Raw genomic sequence first — 23,954 nt, forward strand, 5'->3', positions numbered from 1 at the left:
TCACTGTTTGTTGTGACATTTTAGAACTGCAGTAAGACATAAAAACTATTCCAAAGTAGTTCGGGCCACACTGACACCAAATTGCACTTTTCTGAACATGCATAGTTTTGCATACCAATGACTGTATCCATGTTACTTATAAAGCACAGTAATATTCAACAAAAGTATATATTTTACAGTTAAAATGCTAATTTAACACAAAAATACACACAAAATCCTAACTCGGTTAACTCGTCCATTAAACGCATATGATACCAAGCAACAATGGTTACATGCGTAGCTTCACTGCGATTACCAGTGCCATGCAAATAAATATGTTGTGAATCCTGCTGATATCTGCATGTTCCCTCTCTGAAACTGGTACTGAATTGAACTTTCAAACAAAGAGACTATAAATAATTATGATTGCAGAGATTTCAGCTTGGACGAGGAAACATTCAGATCCAGTAGGCAAAGAGCAGGTCCATTAAGACACATAGCAGGCTGAACGAAATGAAACCAATTCTTTGAGCGGAGAAGGCAATATAAACTGCTAAATTGATTTCCATGCTATCAGTCAAAATTAAGTGGAGAATCTGGGTTTTAAAGCAATAGAACACAATGCTTGTCATAAGTGGCCCTGGTCCCACCTGACAGACATTTCTATTTATTTCTAGTGCAAAATTGTTTAAAAGATCAGAGATAAACTGAACAAGATTGGCAAGTGAGGCAGTGAATTTGGCTTCCCCCACTATATGCAATCTTTTGTGATTAGCTTAAGTATATCATTTCTGAAACACTTCAAAGGTCACTCATTCAATTTGGTAAATATATATCTGAATGCTGACTGTTGCTTTATAATTCATATATTTTCAAATTACTTTCTTTCTATCTTTTGGTAACTATTTAAATTTTGAAAACTTATGTAATTCCTTCTGATCTGCTTGAAATCCTCTTTTCTGCTGAATACAGTTCTGTTCCTACGTGTGTATATATTTATAATCGGCACACTGGTAGACCTCCTGTGGTGTGGCAAGCTGCTTTGTAACTTGAACCCCAATGACAACCTCCCTCCTGATCCTAGTAGAACCGCACGAGTGAGATGGGCACTATTAACTAAAGTACTCAATGTATAAGAAACTTTTGCAAGAGGTGGGAAATGAAAAATTGATAGCTATGTCTGAAACACCTAGTGGGAGAAACCACTGCATAAGTGCAGGGACCAATGTTCCCTCTAACTTCTGTTTGTTGTGTGCAGCCGGCTTGTTGTACTGTGCGATCCCTTTAAGACTGACACCCGGCTGTACATGCGCACAAAGTAACATTGGTTGTTTGTTGTTCCCTGCGCAGCACACTCCAATTGCTGTATGGCCATGCACCCATGCAGCTTAGAGGGAACATTATCAGTGACAAGTTATACCAGCTTTTTAAATTGAGTAATGATTTCTAGTGTAATGTTACTGGGACCAAATAAAAAGAAATAGGAAGACTTTACAGATACAAAATTGTATTATATAAGTGCACAGGGAAGTCCCCTTCACTTGACAGTACAAAATAGTTACATTACAAATTATGAGTAGCTAGTGATAGTAAAAGATGAGGTATCAAAGTTTTGTTTGCAGCCAGTTATCAATGAATGATTAAAATTTAATTAGTGCAAAACTTAAATTACAAAATAAAAACATTGATACTGAATAGCTCATCTTTTATTTCTGTCTTTTTGGTTCTGCATGTTATATTCTTGAAGATGAGGGATATTAATGCTAGGAAATGAAGCATATTTTTCACTCATGTCAGAATCAAGCAGAACATGGCTACTCAACCCTGAAATAGCAGGACCTCTGCATCAGAAGGTGCAGATCCGACGAGGCATTGAGATTCAAATTTTGCACTAATGGAAAATGTTATGCTGTTCGTACCCAAAGGAAATAGTTTGATACTGCCCAAATTCAGCAGCGAGGGGAGACAATCAATCCATCAGGTTAGCAATGCACTTAACAGGATGCAAGTCATTGCCTGTATTTTCTCACATGTTCCAAAAACTTGTCATGCCATCTGGAGAAAGGCAAAATGAAGCAGTGGCCAGAACCCCACATGAAAATAAATCTGGATAATGAATTATTGTGCTCTCAGTCCTGTGACTGCTAGTGATGGTTAGCGAGCAACCCTGATGGAAGTCTGGGTGTAGATTGCCAGTCCGATTTATTTTATGGGAACTGATGAATGGATAAAAGAGAACTCAGGAAGGAGAGGAAATATAGCATAAAATAAAAAAGTAATACAAAAGATTTTGGGGAATGCATTTGTGAAAGTATGAGAACAGCTCAATTGTTCATGTAAATGCATTGAGGTGGTGTAGCTTAATTTCATGTGGTGGGATTACTCAATTAAAAAAAAAAAATTATTCTTTCATGGGATGTGGGTGAAGCCGGCAAGGCCAGCATTTGTTGCCCATCCCTAATTGCCCTCGACAACTGAATGGCTTGCGAGGCCATTTCAGAGGGCAGTTAAGAGTCAACCACATTGCTGTGGGTCTGGAGTTACATGTAGGCCAGACCAGGTAAGGACAGCAGATTTCCTTCCCTAAAGGACATCAGTGAACGAGATGGGTTTTTACGATAATCGATAATAGTTTCATAGTACCATTACTGAGACTAGCTTTCAATTCCAGATTTTTTATTAATTAGTTGAATTTAAATTCCACCAGCTGCCATGGTGGGATTTGAACCCATGTCCCCAGGGCATTAGACTGGGCCTGTATTTCTAGTTCGGTGACATTACCACTAGATCACAGTCTCCTTAAATGCTGTAGTATGATGACAATTTAGCACACAATGCTGCAGTATTGCAACTTCTGAGAGAGATTTAGAACAAGGTTACTTTAATAAGCACAAATCAGCTACTAGAATTTTAGACTTGGGTAAGGCTGACTTTACCGGGATGAGACAGAGACTGTCCACGGAAAACTGTGTAGATCTGTTAATGGGTCAAACGACTGAAGAACAGTGGAGAATATTTAAAGAAACATTTAGTGAAATACAGAGTGAGTATATACCCCTGAGAGGAAAAAGCTCCACTTCACAGAAAAAACAGTCATGTACAACTAAAGAGATTAGGGATAGCATAAAACAAAAAGAAATGGCTTACAAACATGCAAAACGCAGCACAGATCCAGCAGAATGGGGTCGATACAAAGACCAGCAAAGGGTCACAAAGCAGCTTATAAGAGCTACTAAAAAAGATTATGAAAGGAAACTTGCAGGGGACATCAAAATCAATAAGAAGAAATGTTATATTTACATAAAGGGAAAACAGGTGGTCAAGAGCAATGTCGGCCCACTAAAAGCTGAAACTGGAGATATTGTCATTGATAATGGCGACATGGCAGACATGTTCAACAATTACTTTGCCTCAGTATTGACAGTTGAAAAGGAGGATAACTTGCCGGAAGTCCCCAAAAAATTAATAGCCGATAGGGGACAGGGACTTAATACAATTAACGCATTTAAATCATCAGTAACAAGGAAATTAATGGAACTAAAGAGTGAGAAATCCCCAGGACCCAACGGTTTCCATCCGAGGGTGTTAAAGGGAGCACATTGTAGATGCCCTAACTATAGTCTTTCAGAGTTCCCTAGATTCAGGAGTGGTCCCTCTGGATTGGAAAGTTGCACATGTCACTCCACTTTTTAAGAAGGGTGAAAGGGGGAACCAAGGAAATTACAGACCAGTTAGCTTGACATCGGTGGTGGGCAAGTTGCTGGAGTCTATAATCAAGGATAGGGTGACTGAACACCTAGAAAAATTTCAGTTAATCAGGGACAGCCAGCATGGATTCATGATGGGAAGGTCATGCCTGACAAACCTCATTGAATTTTTTGAAGAGGTGACTAAGGTAGTGGACAGGGGAGTGTCCATGGATGTTATTTATATGGACTTCCAGAAGGCATTTGATAAAGTCCCACATAAGAGACTGTTAACTAAGGTAGAAGTCCATGGAGTTGAGGGCATATTGTTGACATGGTTAGAAAGTTGGTTGAGTGGTAGGCAGCAGAGAGTGGGGATAATGAGCAAGTACTCCGATTGGCAGGATGTAACTAGTGGTGTCCCGCAGGGATCTGTGTTGGGGCCTCAATTATTCACATTATTCATTAACGACTTGGATGATGAAATAGTAAGTCATATATTCAAATTTGCTGATGATACAAAGTTAGGCGGCATTGTAGACAGTCTAGATGACAGCATAAAATTGCAAACAGATATTGACAGACTAGGTGAGTGGGCAAAACTGTGGCAGATGGATTTCAATGTGGGCAAATGTGAGGTTATCCATTTTGGACCAAAAAAGGATAGAGCAGGGTACTTTCTAAATGGGAAGAAAGTAAGTACAGTGGATGTCCAAAGAGACTTGGGCGTTCAGCTGCACAGATCTTTAAAATGCTATGAGCAAGTGCAGAAAATAATCAAAAAGGCTAATGGAATGCTAGCCTTTATATCTAGAGGATTGGAGTATAAAGACACAGAGGTTATGCTGCAGCTGTACAAAACCCTGGTTAGACCCCACTTGGAGTACTGTGAGCAGTTCTGGGCACCACACCTTAGGAAGGATATATTGGCCTTGGAGGGAGTGCAACGTAGGTTTGCAAGAATGATACCTGGACTACAGGGATTAAGTTACGAGGAGAGATTACACAAATTAGGCCTATTTTCGCTAGAATTTATTTATTTATTTTTTATTTATTTAGAGATACAGCACTGAAACAGGCCCTTCGGCCCACCGAGTCTGTGCCGACCAACAACCACCCATTTATACTTAACCCTACAGTAATCCCATATTCCCTACCACCTACCTACACTAGGGGCAATTTACAATGGCCAATTTACCTATCAAACTGCAAGTCTTTGGCTGTGGGAGGAAACCGGAGCACCCGGCAAAAACCCACGCGGTCACGGAGAGAACTTGCAAACTCCGCACAGGCAGTACCCAGAATCGAACCTGGGTCGCTGGAGCTGTGAGGCTGCGGTGCTAACCACTGAGCCACTGTGGTTAAGAGGTGATCTGATTGAAGTCTTCAAGACATTAACAGGAAAAGACAGGCTAGATAAAGATAAACTATTTCCACTGGTTGGAGATTCAAAAACTAGGGGGCATATCTATAAATTAGGAGCAGACCGTTCAGGAGAGATGTTAGGAAGCACGTCTTCACGCAAAGGGTGGTAGAGGTTTGGAACTCTCTCCCACTAACAGCAGTTGAAGCTAGAACAGTTGTTAATTTTAAATCTGAGATAGATAGATTTTTGTTAAGCAAAGATATTAAGGGATATGGGCCAAAGGCAGGTATATGGAGTTAGGCCGCGGATCAGCCATGATCTCATTGAATGGCGGAATAGGCTCGAGGGGCTGAATGGCCTACTCCTATTTTCCTATGTTCCTAATACAGTTATAGCAGGCATCAACACTGTAGCAATGACATATTTTTATAAAATAAATCTGCAAGTGGTGATGGCTTACTTTAAACTCTGCCAACTAATTAAATCCTTTGTAAAGAATAAAGTTCAAAAGTTTAAAATCCTGTTTGCCAAACTATCAGAGTAGTTCTAAAATTCTGAAAACTAAATTTACTTCTAGGAAAGTTTGAGCTCATTATTCTTACAAGGTACCAAATGACAATTGGGTGGCCTATTATCTGGGCATGAAGATCTTTATAACATATACAGGATTTCTTGAGGATGAAGTCCCAAATACAGCAGGAATGAGATTTGTTAAAACTTGTATAATTATGGTGGAATATCAGCATTGTATAGTATAGGAACTTTGGATATGATGTAAGGGAAAACATGTTTCAACAAAAGTCAATGAAAATGAAACAACCCTGCTCAGTAGTCTCCTATATTTTACAAACAAGGCTGCCAAGCAAATGTTTAGAATGCACCCTGGTTGCCTATTTATCTTTTCAGATCTTGAACATTTTTTGATCTAATGTTGTCAATTCAAAAAGAGACTGATCCCTACGCAAATCTCAATTTAACTCGAACAGAATTTGAAGGGGTGAGTTGGTGGATTCCAACTCATTAATTTTTAAAAAACAAACAAACCGTTGATCCTCTTCTAATTTTCCTGATCTCCCTGAATTGCTTTCGATCCTACTTTATATCTCAATAATTAACACTTCATTCAATTGGGTGTTACAAGTCTATCCTTTCTTCCTCTTATTTGCTCAACGCCTACATAAATTGGATCATCAATGGGATAAAATGTCAAATCAGAAACTATTTCTAAATAATATTCAACACATCAAATGTTGCATTAAAAGGTTAGTGAACGAAGGTAAGTCAATAATTTAGTATTAAATTCATCAGACATTTCAGCTCTTCATCTTCTGAATTCTAGCCGCTATACGGTCATGTCAGAAGGTACCCATTAAGCAACATGATGATCCTTACAGAAGCATACTAGGACTACAAGTATTACATACCATGTTAATTTTTAAAAATATCTTAGATAAACTTTATGGTCCAATAATTTGGGGTAAATCTTAGATCTACATCGCAATTGTTTATACAAGATTTTGAAATTTTGTCCTTGATGGGATTAATTGACTTGTTTTATTAGCAAAGGATTGATGAAGCAGGACAAAAAATGAAAAAATAATATGAGGTGCGACATCAACTGTGTTTTTAAACAGGATCTGAACATCTCACAAAGATAAATGTGCTCAACGAGAAAGGGAAATTGACCAAAAGACTTAACAGAAAAGATATCAAATACCCATTAGTATACAAAAAAGAATTGATAAAATGGCTCAACATTTAAGTAGGAATTTAAAGGTTTACAGTATAATGTATATTATCTTTGAATATCTGCAAATAAACAAGAGAGCAGCAGGAGTTATGTTTATCTCCACTCACTTCATTTGACTGTTCCTGCCCAGCAAGATTAGCTAGTGATAAAACAGCTGATCTATCAGCTCAATACCCCTACTATAATTCACCTGGACCAGCCACCCCATCAAAAGTGGACATTGGCAACTATACTCTCCAGTTACAGAGATCAGTGCTAAAGCTTGCATGCACTCACTTCTAGTGATCCCATCAGCAGCTTTTACTGCTCTGATCTCAGGAAGACCTTAAAATCAACAGAAAGTTTGCTTGTTTAAATGTTTTCCTGTTTAGGTGAGCACAGCATGCGTTAGGATATAGGAATATAGGAACAGTAGGCCATTCAGCCCATCGAGCCTGCTGCACAATTCAACTAGATCATGACTGATCATCTACTTCAACACTACTTTCCCGCACTACTCCCATATTGCTTGGTGTCATAAGTATCCAGAAATATATTGACTTCTGTCTTGAACATGATCAATGATTGAGCTTCCACAGCCCTCTGGGGTACAGAATTCCAAAGATTCACCATCCTCTGCGTAAAGAAATTCCTCCTCATCTCAGTCTTAAATGGCCTACCTCTTATTCTGAGGGTTCTGAGTGTTAATCATATCAGCAGGACACATAGTGAATTTAAGCAGGCACCCTCTCAATTTTAGAATCAGCAGCTCCGCTGAAGTTAGTGCAATAAAATGGCAAAAGGAAGTTGGCAAAGGAGTTGGTAGATCAGTTGTTATAGCATCAGGTGACCTAGGATGCAGCAACAGAGCAAAAGGATAATGTGCTGAAGTCTCTTAATTAAACGCCAATTCCTATCACCTCTGTTATAAATAGGTCTGTGTGCATATCATGTTTTGCTTTGAATATTTAGACCCTAGTCCACTGGGAAAAATGCTGAGAAATATCTAAAACTTATTGTTGATTAACTCTTCTTGGTGATATCTTACAGTCATATCTCACATCAGGAACCATTTGAGTGCTACAGATCAAATGTTTCATGAAATAGATTAAATAGTCAGTTCAGGTTCAACTACAATTTGAAGTTACACTATAATTTTGCATTCAAACTGTGATTCAGAAAATCTCAAATCCATAGAAAGTGCAATGAATCTCTGCATTTTTAAAACCTTTTGAACCTGAGTTGAAAATTAATGTGTTGGGAGAAAGGTCAATAACCTTTAGACTATCTACTTCCTGTACTGGAACTCAAATAAATATCTGAATAATGTTCCCGTAAAAGCAGATTCAGTGCTTTACAATTTAAAGTGTCAGTTTCAACTGATTTGAAAAGCAACTTCTCATTTTAACTTATGAACTGAATAACGGTACTTTAGCTTTTCATTGTTTCCATTTCATCACATGTTTTCATTGTTGTGAAGTTAGCTGTTTCTCTGGAATGCAAGACTTTTGCATTTCCAAACACCTTAGGGACCATTTTCCAAATTTGTCTCCCCACCAGGTGTACATATTGGAAATTTGAGCATATTCTATATATATTTTTCCAGCCATTAATTTAAATGGTCAGAAAATAAAGCAGCATGTGTCTGAATTTTCGATATGCCCCAGTGGGTAAGGCTCCCGCCAATACAGAGTTGGAACGTTATTCCTTTCGTGCCATCAACAACCATATGCAGCTCACAAATCTCCTCTCCACTGCCTCTTGACCGAAAGCAGGAGAAAACCCTCATCTCTGCTGCATTAATGTGTAACACTTCAATTTTTATCTAAGAACAGATTTCAGATGGTCTAAATCATTTCCTTTAGGATTCCTTTACAGCCATGAGAGAGAGAATATCACCCCATCAGGGCACAAATTAAACTCCAGTCTAAGAGCTGAAAGGAAAGGAGAGCTTTCTAATCCACTGGATCAGATTTGACTCTGCAAAGCAAGTAATCATTTCAATATAGCATGTGTGTTCTTAATCAGTCACAAGGCAAGTGAAAACTCCCCCGCCCCCCAGGACCCCAAGTAATGTGAGAGAGTCTCAAAAAAGCAGTTGATGCTGTGTCTAATAATTTCTTCAAATAAGGCCTGGATACATATATAGTTCTGAATGGGACTGAAGATGGTATGGATAAAAATAGCAAGAGGCGAACACAATGGTTCCACTGTAGATAGGCTGGGGTTGTTTTCCTTGGAGCGGAGAAGGCTAAGGGGGGACCTGATTGAGGTATACAAAATTATGAGGGGCAATGATAGGATAGATAGGAAGAAACATTTTCCCTTAACGGAGAGGTCAATAACTAGGGGGCATAGATTTAAGGTAAGGGGCAGGAGGTTTAGAGGGGAGTTGAGGAATTATTTCACCCAGAGGGTGGTTGGAATCTGGAACACACTGCCTGAAGAGGTGGTAGAGGCAGGAACATTCATGACATTCAAGAAATATTTAGATGAGCGCTTGAAACGCCATAACATACAAGGCTACGGGCCAAGTGCGGGGAAATGGGATTAGTTAGGACGAGTGCTTGATGGTCGGCGCAAGCGCGTTGGGCTGAAGGGCCAGTTTCTGTGCTGTAAAACTCTTGTGATGTTTTGACCATGGAAACATCATAAAAGCAACTGGCCAGGTTTCAGTATTGAGATTTAAATGTAGAGAAATATTGTGCAGTTTTGCTTCACTATGTTGGTTGGAGAATTTCTTTTGTTTACAGGACTTGCTGTCAGATAATTAAAAATGAAGGAGTCTACTTTAGGGCTGATTGTATATGGTCTGGAACAGGCAAGCTTGATGGGCTGCATGGCCTTTCTGTGCTTGATGTTTATGTTTTTTGATGAACTGGGAAATTGGCATTTTTTCACATCATTTCACTAAAGTACACTGTATTCTATTGCAGATATTGATCAAATATGGTGAAAAAAACTAGAAAGAACCTCAAATATGAAGTTATTCTTAAAGTATGCCACTGCAATACATTTTTTTAAACAATTATACCCTATAACAACTGGTGGCTATGATAATGGCTATGTAAATCGGATCATTGAATTAGAGCGTTTAGATTGATATATCCAACAATGTATTCTGAATTTAAAACTCCTAATCATCAAATTGGATGTTTGGAATTTAAAGGCTTGGTTCTCAAAATGCCAGCATTATCTGCGCAGGAATCCCAATAAGTATTATAAGTAATAATATTTATACTAACATTTCTCCAAAACAAATTTAGCAGTGTTTTTTGTTTTTGTAATTTGTATCAAAGGTTCCTTGCATCACCCAGATTCTCCTCTTACTATGAAAGTAAGAAAAAAGTCTAGTCATGAAGCAAATACCTTGAAGTGTTATTGGGCAAGCTTTAAAAATGCAAGATAACAAAAAGCACAAGTTAGAAACATGGAAGAAAAATGCAAATTACAATCCAGGAAGTTACATAATTCCGCATTAAATGGTTTATTTCGTTAAAAAGCTGCTTGAAATAATTCACACAGAAGCAAGACACAGTAAAGGAAGGTTGCAGCCATAGTATGTACAAAAATATTATGGTTCGATTGGTTTTGGCTACTTATTGTAACGTGGATAGACTTTTTTCAGTCTTACCATCAAAGACAGACAGATTTAGCAAGGACAGCAAAATTAGGAGAAGGAGAGAGAAAGGAGTGAGATGAGGTTTTGTAAATAGTGCAGAGACACAATGACACTTTGCAAGCCACAGTGACTTGTTTGACAAGCTTGCATTAGCACAGAAACACAAGTCAATGTTCATTAACAACACATTTCTTGTTTTTGTTTCAATGTTCATTAAAATAGACATCCATTTATCCAAAGATTAACATTCTATAGTCACATAATTTACAATACAAAGGTTCATTCCTAACATTTAGAAAGTCATAGATAAGATTTCTGCTTCATAATGTATGCATATTTAATTGCTTCCTTTTTAAAATAATGATTTGAGGGCTGCTGTATAATTTTCTCACCAAATGTAAAAAAAATAGGATAGAATTTGCCATTTTGATCAGACAATACAAATAACAGACATGGTGTAAGTATTCATATTGAGTTTTAATTGGGCTGGAACAGTCAGCATTCTAGATTTTAAAATATGATTTTAGGAAAAAATTGTGATGGAAAATACTTTCCTGAGCAAGAAAAACAGTTCTCAAAGGATCTACACATATTTTCAACAGTGACCCACATTACTGATGAAGCATTTTACTGACCTGGAATTTAAAAAAAAACTTTTAAAAGGTGATGTATTGACCCAATTTCAAAAATGGTGGAATTTAGTATTCAGAAACAGAATACGCAGTTAAGCGTTCACCTGATCTTGCTGTATTGTAAATGGAATTCAGCTCATAACATTACATTTTTCACACAAGTAGAATGCCATTGCTTCTCCTTCAGGAAATGCATTCTGGATAGAATTGCATCAAATTAACAAGATCGTTCTACTTTTATATGCGACATAACTTGTATGGATTGCTGAAAATGGATGGATGAATGAGAATGGACAGAGACTGCTTGAGTTGTGTACCTATCATAACGTCTGCATCACCAACTCGTTCTTTCACACTAAACCCTGTCACCAGGTTTCATGGAGGCACCCAAGATCGCGTCGTTGGCACCAGCTAGACCTCATCGTCACAAGGCGAGCATCCTTAAACAGTGTTCAAGTTACACGCAGCTTCCACAGTGCGGGCTGCGACACCGACCACTCCCTGGTGTGCAGCAAGGTTACAAGGTTAGACTCAGACCAAAGACGTTGCATCATTCCAAGCAGAAGGGCCACCCGCGCATCAACACGAGCAGAATTTCTCATCCACAGCTGTTACAAAAATGTCTAAATTCACTTGTAAAAGCCCTTCAAAACACTCCCACAGGGGTCGCTGACACCAAGTGGGCCCACATCAGAGACGCCATCTATGAGTCAGCTTTGACCACCTACGGCAAAAGGGCGAAGAGGAATGCAGACTGGTTTCAATCTCATATTGAAGAGCTGGAACCTGTCATAGCTGCTAAGCGCATTGCACTGTTGAACTACAAGAAATCCCCCAGCGAGTTAACATCCGTAGCACTTAAAGCAGCCAGAAGCATTGTGCAAAGAACAGCCAGGTGCTGTGCAAATGACTACTGGCAACACCTATGCAGTCATATTCAGCTGGCCTCAGACACCGGAAACATTAGAGGAATGTATGATGGCATTAAGAGAGCTTTTGGGCCAAGCATTAAGAAGATTGCCCCCCTCAAATCTAAATCAGGGGACATAATCACTGACCAATGCAAGCAAATGAACCGCTGGGTTGAGCACTACCTACAACTGTACTCCAGGGAGAATGTTGTCACTGAGACTGCCCTCAATGCAGCCCAGCCTCTACCAGTCATGGATAAGCTGGACGTACAGCCAACAAAATAGGATCTCAGTGATGCCATTGATTCTCTAGCCAGCGGAAAAGCCCCTGGGAAGGATAACATTACCCCTGAAATAATCAAGAGTGCCAAGCCTGCTATACTCTCAGCACTACATGAACTGCTTTGCCTGTGCTGGGACGAGGGAGCAGTACCTCAGGACATGCGCGATGCCAATATCATCACCCGCTATAAAAACAAAGGTGACCGCGGTGACTGCAACAACTACCGTGGAATCTCCCTGCTCAGCATAGTGGGGAAAGTCTTCGCTCGAGTCGCTTTAAACAGGCTCCAGAGCTGGCCGAGCGCGTCTACCCTGAGGCATAGTGTGGCTTTCGTGCAAAGAGATCGACCATTGACATGCTGTTCTCCCTTCGTCAGATACAGGAGAAATGCCGCGAACAGATGCCCCTCCACATTGCTTTCATTGATCTCACCAAAGCCTTGACCTCGTCAGCAGATGTGGTCTCTTCAGACTACTAGAAAAGATTGGATGTCCACCAAAGCTACTAAGTATCATCACCTCATTCCATGACAATATGAAAGGCACAATTCAGCATAGCGGCACCTCATCAGACCTCTTTCCTATCCTGAGTGGCGTGAAACAGGGCTGTGCTCGCACCCACACTGTTTGGGATTTTCTTCTCCCTGCTGCTTTCACATGCGTTCAAGTCTTCAGAAGAAGGAATTTTCCTCCACACAAGATCAGGGGGCAGATTGTTCAACCTTGCCCGTCTAAGAGCGAAGATCAAAGTACGGAAAGTCCTCATCAGGGAACTTCTCTTTGCTGACGACGCTGCTTTAACATCCCACACTGAAGAGTGTCTGCAGAGTCTCATCGACAGGTGTGCGGCTGCCTGCAACGATTTTGGCCTAACCATCAGCCTCAAGAAAACGAGCATCATGGGACAGGATGTCAGAAATGCTCCATCCATCAATATCGGCGACCACGCTCTGGAAGTGGTTCAAGAGTTCACCTACCTAGGCTCAACTATCACCAGTAACCTGTCTCTAGATGCAGAAATCAACAAGCGCGTGGGAAAGGCTTCCACTGCTATATCCAGACTGGCCAAGAGAGTGTGGGAAAATGGCACACTGACACAGAACACAAAAGTCCGAGTGTATCAAGCCTGTGTCCTCAGTACCTTGCTCTATGACAGCGAGACCTGGACAACGTATGTCAGCCAAGAGCGACGTCTCAATTCATTCCATCTTCGCTGCCTCCGGAGAATACTTGGCATCAGGTGGCAGGACCGTATCTCCAACACAGAAGTCCTCGAGGCGGCCAACATCCCCAGCTTATACACACGACTGAGTCAGCGGTGCTTGAGATGGCTCGGCCATGTGAGCCGCATGGAAGATGGCAGGATCCCCAAAGACACATTGTACAGCAAGCTCGCCACTGGTATCAGACCCACCGGCCGTTCATGTCTCCGTTTGAAAGACGTCTGGAAACGCGACATGAAGTCCTGTGACATTGATCACAAGTCGTGGGAGTCAGTTGCCAGTGATCGCCAGAACTGGCGGGCAGCCATAAAGGCGGGGCTAAAGTGTGGCGAGTCGAAGAGACTTAGCAGTTGGCAGGAAAAAAGACAGAAGCGCAAGGGGAGAGCCAACTGTGTAACAGCCCTGACAAACAATTTTTTCTGCAGCACCTGTGGAAGAGCCTGTCACTCTAGAATTGGCCTTTATAGCCACTCCAGGCGCTGCTCCACACACGACTGACCACCTCCAGGCGCTTACCCATTGTCTCTCGAGATAAGGAGGCCAAAGAAGAATTGCTGAAAATAGAGATATTTTGTCGAAGCTTTTCGTCTTGCACTCATCAGGACATTGGAGAAAACCAATGTAAGGGAAGCAACAACTTTATACTGTGAGAAGAGAGTGCTGATTGGTTGGCAAGTGGACTCTGATTGGTAGAGGCATTGCCATGGAGAATGCACCAGTTTATATGGTGACTGACAGTTAACTGCCAAGCTTTGTTTGAAATTTAAACCAGGCAGCTTGACTCTGATTGGTCAAGGCATTGCCCTGAGGAATGAACCAGTGAATGGCTGTCACTTATTTTGTTTAGCAAAAACAGCCGCAATGTGTGTACATGTTCTTTCTGTCTGCAAAGAACAGGGTCCTGTGCATTAACATATGTAGCTTCCAGTGCATGCAAATGCGCCATACTGCGAACCCGAGTGACAATCTTAAATTGGTCGTCAGCGTAATTCTTAGCAAACTGAGGATTATTTAGCAGATGTTGTCCAATCGCAGAATCACATCTAATGTTGGACACTGTGTTTTAAGTTTTGCAAGCACAGGTTGGCTGGGTTGCTTCCCTTACATTGGTTATTCTTGCGATTTGTCCTGATGAGTGCAAGACGAAAAGCTTCGACAAAATGTCTGTATTTTCAGCAATACTCAAGTTCTGTACTACCAACGACAACTCGTATGTAATTCAGATCCAAACAATATTGTTTACCTATATCCACAAGTTTTGAGCATATACTGCACACCCATAGATCACATTCCAGCCATAGTCCTTTATTCTACCCAACATGCAATAATGTGATGCAGAAGCAACAACATTCCTCCTGCGGTAAAATGTATGTTCTGAGCTTGATTTCATCTCTACAGAGCAAGATCTGGTCACAGCACATGACAGAAGAATTTGAGAGTAAATTTATTCCTTACCATTTAAAAAATTGTTATATTTTCTTTACGCAAAGAGAAATGTCATTTCTGCATTGCATTATGTGCAAAAGACAGTTTTGTGCATCCAAAAATTTCTTTATTTTATTCAATACCTTTTCAAATAATTTCATGAAACATAAATGACTGCAGATTAATATATAATCTTGACACAGCTGTACTTTCATTGCAGTAATTTTACTGTGTTAACTGGAAAAAGGTTAAAACAAATTCCAAATTCTACCTACATTAGTGTTTAATACCTAATAACCTATTCATTTACAAAAAATGCTGAAAATACTCAGCATGTTCGGAAGCATCTATAGAGAGAGAAACAGATTTAATGTTTCAAGTGACCCTTCATCAGAACTATTCCGAAATGTTAACTGTTTCTCTCTCCAATGATGCTGCCAGACTTGCTGAGTGTTTCTAACATTTTCTGTTTTTTATTTTAGATTTCCAAAATTCACAGTAGTTTGCTCATGTATTTATTTAGGTTTCCATGCCTTTTCAGTATTAAAGTATGGGCGGCGCAGTGGTTAGCACCGCAGCCTCACAGCTCCAGCGACCCGGGTTCAATTCTGGGTACTGCCTGTGCGGAGTTTGCAAGTTCTCCCTGTGACCATGTGGGTTTTCGCCGGGTGCTCCGGTTTCCTCCCACAGCCAAAGACTTGCAGGTTGATAGGTAAATTGGCCATTATAAATTGCCCCTAGTATAGGTAGGTGGTAGGGAATTGAGGAAAGGTGGGGATGGGGTAGGAATATGGGATTAATGTAGGATTAGTATAAATGGGTGGTTGATGGTCGGCACAGACTCGGTGGGCCGAAGGGCCTGTTTCAGTGCTGTATCTCTAAATAAAATAAATAAAATAAAAAAAATACCAAATAAGTTTACGAATGTCTGGTAGCAGGGATTGGCATTTCAGAAATAAGACACAAGAAATCTGAAGAATATACAATGCTTTTAAATTACTTAATTTATATTTAGTTAAATTACTTCATACATATCCTCTTCCTTATTTTTACAGTGAGCTGGCCACAGAAATACTCCAAACATTAAACCTAAATTTTTAGTCTATTAATATTACACTTGAAGAGTTCAACAGCAATGCTTATCTGTCAAAGCTAATCTCAGAGAAAAACACATCCAATTACTATTTCACAATATCGGAGATTCTTAACTGAGGCTGAGTATACAGATGGCCTAAAAATACTAAACAACTGTTGAAATGTACATTGTGAAAATGGACATTGCACATTACATTTAAAATTGAGATCAATCTGTTTTCCAGCATATTCGATATAATTGAGTATTTGTACAGTGATTCCATTTTCAAGTGTCTCCATGAAAATGGTGAGAACGTGACTACCATAAAAATAACCAGTTCTACAGTGATTTTCCGCAATTAAAGAATTTCTATCAAATTGTGATTCAGGATATTTTTACCAGCCAGCCTTGTAATGTAGCAGCTGGTTGCCAAGGAAAAGGCAATATCCCTCCCCTCCATCCCCCGCAAAGCATTAATTGAGCATATCCAGACTGTACCTAATACGAGTAAATGCACAAGCAAAACCTCCCATTAAGATGGGATTTAAAAAAAAATTTGATAACAATTTTGGATTCAGTAATATTTCTACAACTGGCAAAATAGAATTCTACCATTTGTGATGACTATGGAATACATGCATTTGATTTGATGTTTTTATTCAAAATTAAAATGGTAAAAATTGTTCATTCTGGTTAAAAATAAATTGACTTAATTAACAAATTTATGGAATAATTTAGAAATGACTGGGTAAACATCTTTTGCATAAAATGAACACATTGTCTGTCAACTTTATGCAGCATACTGTGCTAGGGCAATTTAATTTTTTTTTCCACCACTGGCATTTCACATTTAACAGGTAAAATATTTCTGCATTATTTACAAACTGATTTCATTAACTACTATGCTTACACATCCCCCTGATGCTCTAGGACATTTTCTGAAGCACATATACACTGCATTGTGTCACACAATTAGGAGGGCTTACCTCTTTTTCATTTCTAGTAGTTGATTATTGAGTGCAGATCGCTCTTCTTCGAGCTGAAGTAAAAAGTAAAATCAGTTACCAAAGAGCTTCAAGGTGAACAGTCTACATCTATTGTCTAAATACTCAAGCTCCAATGAGTCATATTAAAGCATAAATCCACAGCCCATAATGAAACACTGATGCCATTAATGTTATCCAATATCTACATGTTTATCATGTTAATTACCACAATTAATTCCCGAATATTTCATTGGTAAGTTAATAAGATGATTAATGAATCAGCACAGGAATAGGCTCACAGATATTGCTATTTATTTCTGCATAAATCTATTCTGGAAAATCATGCTGCAATGTAGATGGATAAAATGGGAGAATGTGAGAACTTTAATTTATATAGCACCTTTAACATTGTAGAAATGTTCCAAGCACTTCATAGGAGCATTTTCAAACAAAATTTGACACTGAGCCACATAAGGTGATATTAGGAGAGATGACCAAATGCTTGGTTAAAGAGGTAAGTTTTAAAAAGAAAGGCGGAGAGGTTTAGGGAGGGAATTCCAGGGTTTAGGGCCTAGGCAGCTGAAAGCATGACTGCCAATGGTGGAGCATTAAAATTGGGGTTGCTCAAGAGGCGAGAATTGGAGGAGTGCAGATATCTCGGAAGGTTGTAGGGCTGGAGGAGATTAGAGGTAGGAAGGGGCAAGGCCATGGAGGGATTTGAAAACAAGACTGACAATTTTAAAGTTGAGACATTGCTTAACCAGGAGCCAATGTAGGCCAGTGAGCAGAAGTGATCAGTGAACAGGCCCTGGAGTGCGTTAGGACATGGACAGCAGTGTTTTGGATGTCCTCAAATTCATGGAGGGTAGAAAGTGGGAGGATGGCCAGTAGTGTGTTGGAATAGTCCAGCCTGGAGCTAACAAGGGTATGGATGAGGGTTTCAACAGATGAGATGAGGCAGGGGCAGCTGAAGTAGATATGCTGGTATGATCTCAAGTAGTGATTTAAAGATTTTAAACCATAATTTAAAAAGAAAAAAAGCTGTATTCAAACATAACTCACACAATGCCTTGTTGTGAAACTGCAAAGATGCAGATGACATGCAGTAGATGAAATTTAATATAGAGAAGTGTGAAGTGATACATTTTGGTAAGAAGAATGAGGAGAGACAATATAAAATAAAGGATACAATTCTAAAAGGGGTGCAGAAGCAGAGAACCTGGGGGTATATTGCACAAATTGTTGAAGGTGGCATGGCAGGTTGAGAAAGTGGTTTAAAAGGTATATGGGCTCCTGGGCTTTATAAATAGAGGCATAGAGTAAAAAAGTAAAGTAGTTATGGTGAACCTTTATAAAATGCTGGTTTGGCCTCAACTGGAGTAGTCTGCTCAATTTTGGACAGCACACTTTAGGAAGGATGTAAAGGCATTGGACAGGTGCAGAAAAGGTTTACAAGAATGGTTCCAGGGATGAGGGACTCCAGTTACGTGGATAGAATGGAGAAGCTGGGGTTGTTCTCCTTAAAGAGGAGATTTGCTAGAGGTCTTCAAAATCATGAGGGGGTCTAGACAGATTAGTTAGGGGGAAACTGTTTCCATTGGTGGACGGGTTAGAGAACCACAGGACACTGATTTAAAGTGATTAGCAAAAGAAGCAACGACGACATGAGGAAGATCTTTCGTTTACGCAGCAAATGGTTAGGACCTGGAATGCATTGCCTGAGAGTATGGTGGAAGCAGATTCAATCATAGCTTTCAAAAGAGAATTGGATATGCATCTGCAGAGAAAAAAAATACAGAGCTATGGGGAAAAGGCTGGGGACCGGGACTAGAGATTTGCTATTGCAGAGAGCCAGCACAGACTGACAGGCCAAATAGCCTCCTTCTATGCTGCAACCATTCTATGATATGAAATGATGCATATGCTAAATAAGCCCTATTTAATTCCAATGGTGATACATTTCCACAACTTAATCTGCAAACACAGCCAGGGTTAAAGCTGTAGTCACCAACACTGCAAATGGCACAGAGAACAGGATCTGATAAAATTTTTGCTATTAAACTCAACAATATTGCTAAAATGTACACATTTAGTTAAAGTGGCTGTTTATGGAACAACAGAATTCAGTGGACAATTTCTTGGCAGGAGTTTGGAAGGAAATGTTTTTTAAACACTTTTTAAAGTAAGGATCTCATTGAAAATATAGGTACAAATTAAACACTTTGAGAAGTCAACTCACTTTTTATTTGTTTATTCTTGACCTAATTGCATGATTATTTAGATTTTCATTGGTACTCTCTAGATTTACTGCTAGATGAATCCAGACAAAGGACAGATTTCAAGAAGATAATGCAGCAGTGCAGATGTCTGACACATGTATTACAAATGTAATTCTCATATTTTCATATATTTTTAGCCAGAGATAAAGAACTTGCAGTATTGTAGAACTTTGGGCTGTTGACAGCCAATTGAATGCCTTTGAAGTGTAGTCACTGTTGCAATGCAGGAAACATGGGAGCCAATTTGCACACAGAAAGGTTGCATGAACAGCAACTAAATAAATGACAGTTTAGCAGTGCTGATTGAGGGATAAATGTTGACCAGAACTCCAGGAGAATGCTCTCCTACTTTCTTCAAATAATGCCATAGATCTTTTACATCCACCTGGGATAGCAGACAGGACCTTGATTTAACCTTGCACCCCAACACTGCAGCACTTCCTCAATACTACAATGATATGTTAGCCTTGATTACTTGCTCAAATTTCCGGAATGAGGCTTGAATACACAACCTTCTCACAGAGGTAAGAGTGCTACCATTGAGCCAAGGCTGATACCCTGGGATAATACTTATATTCCTGATTTATGTAAGCAGACAATCATGTTAAATAACCACTTACTGATGTAAGTGGGCTAATGGCTATTTTATGTGCAACTGCAACCATTTAAAAATGTTTTGACAAAAGGTAGACCTAGCTATTCTATTACCCCAATCATAATACTGATACAGACTGTGGGGAAATCTGCTATCTAGACACTGTAGGCTGAATTTTTACAGCTCGTCACTGATCTCGGCGGCGAGCTTCAAAAACTACATGACATACACGTGAGATGTGCGCGGCGGCTCATTAACGTGGAGGGGGCGGAACGCCCACCTCCAATGACGTCGAGGAGCTGGGCGTTCCGTCCCTGGCAACAGCGTCCGGCGCCACCACGCAGGCAGTGGCGCCATTTTTAAAAGGGCTTCAAGCCCTTACAAGTTATTTAAATTTTTAAAGAGAACTGCAAATTATAATTGGATTCAAACATTCAATAAAAAAAAATCAAAGCCCCTCTTCCACCCCCCCAATGACCAAACAAGTTATTTATTTCCTTCTCCCCTTCTGAAAAAACTTTTTCATTGGTCCCGGACTTTCACCCCCAAACTTTGATATCTTTGCCTACAACCCCTTTCCACCATTCCCTCAGCCAATAGTAAGAGTTATCCCCACTCCCCACACCTCCCTAAAAACTCCACTCCTCCCCACTAGTGTTCTGCCTTGGATCTCCAAACAGAGATCTGAAAGTGCGGGACTTCCGGCAATTGGCCAGAATATCAGCATGGGACGGCCATCGTGGAAAGGTAAGTAATTATTCAGTGCTTTAAATTTATTTAAATACTGAAATTAAGGTTCCGGCGCCAAGAGGCCTCGCCACAGCTGGTAAAATGGGGCGGGACCTTCCTGGTGTTGAGGCACTTGGCTGGCCCCACCGCCACGATCCCAGATGTCGGGGGGCTGGTAAAATTCAGCCCTGTATAACTCAAGTATAACTGAGCTTCAGTTATTTTCCTGGTGGATCATTGCCCGTTGAAGAAAAACAGAGATTCTACTACCAAGAAAACAATGCATCACTCTCACCAATTCACCATTCGCCCCGTATCTGTCCTTTCTGTTTCATGTTTGCCTTATCTTCTGATCAATTTTTTTTGCTCTTCGTCCTTTACCTTTCTATTTCTCCTTTTTTTTTCTGTCTTATCTCTCTGCCTACGAGTCTGCTGCCAATGCTGGGTGCCGATTCACAGCACTCAGTTGCTATATTGCTGCACCACAAAGTCTCAGCACAAAGTAAGTCATTTTTTGCCCATTTAAACTTTTTCTCATTGTTGTATAAATAAATAACAATCGCTGGTGTGATAGGATTTTTTTTTTTTTTAAAGAAAGTCATGGATCCAACTGGGTCACGATTTTGATGCTTGGGTATTTATTCATTACTCAAACATTTGCGTCACACTAGCAATTGTGCAGTAGCCTCTATATAAATGGTAGGCTTAATGAAATCACTTATAATTGAGGACAGGAAGGTAGGTTGAAGTTATAGAATATAAATCAAGTCCTTAAATCAAAGCACCCACTTTTAAAATTATTGTATATGAGTAATGAAGATTTAGAATATACAGATCAATTTGAAAAGCTAGCTTCACCACAAGCATGTTGGTGCTGATTACCTCCTCCTGTGTTGTAATTTCTATGATTTTATGGCAACAAATTGATTAAAATTATTCAATACTGGTATGATACTGCTGCTTTTTATAAATGTATTTCACAGGAATTGAAAAAAAATGCATGTCTATAAACGTCAGCAATCTGGGAGGAAGCTAAAAAATGTCAATTTATCTAATTTTCTCAGCACTTTTTACATATTAGATAAGAAGTCATCAACTAAGCAAGTTATAGTAATATTTGTACTTGTATAGCACCTCATCACATCAAAATTTCTCGAAGTGTTTCACTTTTTTGTAACCATCATTAAAGTAGGCAAATGAAGAAGCAGAATCCCTCTGATAGCAATGGTTTGAATGACCAGTTACTCTGTTTTGGTGGTTCTGATTGAGGAAGGTATACTGGCTAGGGCTGGTCTTTTTTGAATTATGCCACAGGATTTTGCATGTCTAACTGAGCTACTAGAAAAGGGAGCTGAGGCTTCAGTTTAACATCTCATCTGAAGGATCACAACTTACTTTACACTGCAGCTTCTGCTGGGCTATGCAGCTTCATAGATATTCACATGGAAGCATCCTTAAATAAACAAAGATGCTGACAACACCAATCAGAAGTCAGCAATGTACTTGAGTTTATTTGAAATAAGGTATAAATATGTTGAGGTTCATATTTTCTTACTTATAGATATGATTGGTATATTTTTGTCAATTTAGAAAAATTCACATTGAAATCAATCTCATCATAATCATTTCTATTAATTACTATCTATCGACGCTGAAAATATTATGCTGACTTGTTTAACGACGATACTGTCAAATCCTACTATTAGGAATGAAACAAGAACTTGGGATGTGGGCAACATTAGCAAGACACTGGGCTGAATTTTACCAGCCCCTCGATGCTGTGGATCGCGGCAGGCGGAGGCCCGCCTCAACCCCCGACGTCGAGAAGGGCATATTATTGGCGGCAGGGGGACCTTGGTGCGACTCCCACCCCCCCCACCCTGCCAAGTGGCGGGGCCTTCATCTAAATATTTAAATGAACAAAAATTAGATGCAAATGAATTTAGCTGCTGGCTGTGGCCGTCCCACGCCGATTTTATGGCCGCCGATTGCACCTCGTGTGCCTTCGGAACTCATATAGAGTTCCGAGGCGAGAATCTGGAAGGGAGGGGGCAGGAATAAAATTTTCAGGGCAGGATGGGTGCAGGAGCAGGGAAAACTATTTTTATTAGCTGTGGGGATGGTGGGAAGGGGTTGAGGGTCAAAGCGGGGGTTCGGGGGGGGGGGGAGGGAAAGAGATGTTCAGGATATCTATAAAGGTTTATTATGGTGGGGGGGGGAAAAAGATGTTCAGGATATCTATAAAGGTTTATTATGGGGGGGGGGGGAGGAAAAAGAGGGCAATTTATATAAAATTACCCATTGGGGGCTGGGAGATGGGATTTAGAGTTGAGATAAAATTTTATTTTTATTTCCCGGAGACTGGGACCTTTAAAGATTAAAATGTTACCGAAGGGCTTGAAACCCTTTAAAAATGGCAGCAGCGCCTGCGTGCTGTCGCCGGACGTCATTGCCGGGGATGCAGCAGCTGCCCCCTGTACGTCATCGCGGGCAGCCGCTCAGCCCCCTCTATTTAAATGAACCCCCATGCGTAATATTGGCCCGGCCGCGGGGGGGGGGGGGGGGGGGGAGGGGCTCAGCGGCAGCACCTCTGTGACAGAAGGCTGCCAAGTTCAAAAAGCACCACCGCAGAGCACTAATAAAATTCAGCCCACTGAGTAAAGCACGTAGTGTGGAATTGGAGTCACGTATAGGTCAGACCAGGTAGAGGTGGCAGGTGCCTTTTCCTAAAGAACATTAGTGAATCCGTTCATTTTTACAGCAATTCGGTTGCTTTCATGGTCGCTCTTTCTCATGCTAGCACACAAATTAACAGGTTTACTTAATTTTAAAAAACAACTTTAATGCTTCTAGATTCAAAATCATTGGTTTATGCACTGCACACTCTTTATTCAAGTCCAATATTCAGAATGTTATCTGAATTCATCACTCCACATATTTAAAATCTACTTTGCATCACACTTTTTCCTTCCAGTGCTCTGAAGCTTTGGTGTGGTCCTGCTATACACAAATGTATTTAAAATGAATCTTGTACATCCATGTTGACCCTTGGTGTTCCTTGGCCAAGATGTTCCACAAATTTTAAGATAGAAAAGCTGCATAGTTTCTACATTTCAACAGTAACTGTACCCCGTTGGCTGTAAAGCGCTTTGGGAATGTCCTGAGGTCGTGAAAGGCACTACATAAATGCATGTCTGTCTTTCTTTCATATAATTAACCTGGTTTTACAAGATAGTTCTGAAAAGGCTTACAATTGCCTTGGCTTCTCACCAACTGAAATGCCACTGACCTTGAAGATTGACTTTTATTTGACAGCCAAGAGAATGTAAATTAGTTTGTGGAAACTTATCTATTGTAAAAACTATAGTTCAAAATGTTGTTTAAAAACAAGTGGACAATTTAAGTTAAATGACGTTTCAGTAAGTTATAATATAT

At 40.0% G+C, this 23,954-nt stretch overlaps 1 protein-coding gene across 5 annotated transcripts in view; it reads right to left on the reverse strand.

Moving 5' to 3' along the window:
• clip1a (CAP-GLY domain containing linker protein 1a) overlaps window positions 1–23,954 on the reverse strand; it is a 231,074-nt gene that overhangs the window by 16,097 nt on the left and 191,023 nt on the right. For all 5 annotated transcript variants that reach the window (XM_068055040.1, XM_068055039.1, XM_068055041.1 and 2 more), the window contains one exon: window positions 16,917–16,969. In XM_068055040.1, coding sequence (XP_067911141.1) covers window positions 16,917–16,969 — 53 coding nt within the window. The remainder of the gene's footprint in view (window positions 1–16,916; window positions 16,970–23,954) is intronic.

The sequence above is a fragment of the Heterodontus francisci genome, chromosome 23 (assembly GCF_036365525.1).
Source record: "Heterodontus francisci isolate sHetFra1 chromosome 23, sHetFra1.hap1, whole genome shotgun sequence".
Lineage (NCBI taxonomy): Eukaryota > Metazoa > Chordata > Chondrichthyes > Heterodontiformes > Heterodontidae > Heterodontus > Heterodontus francisci.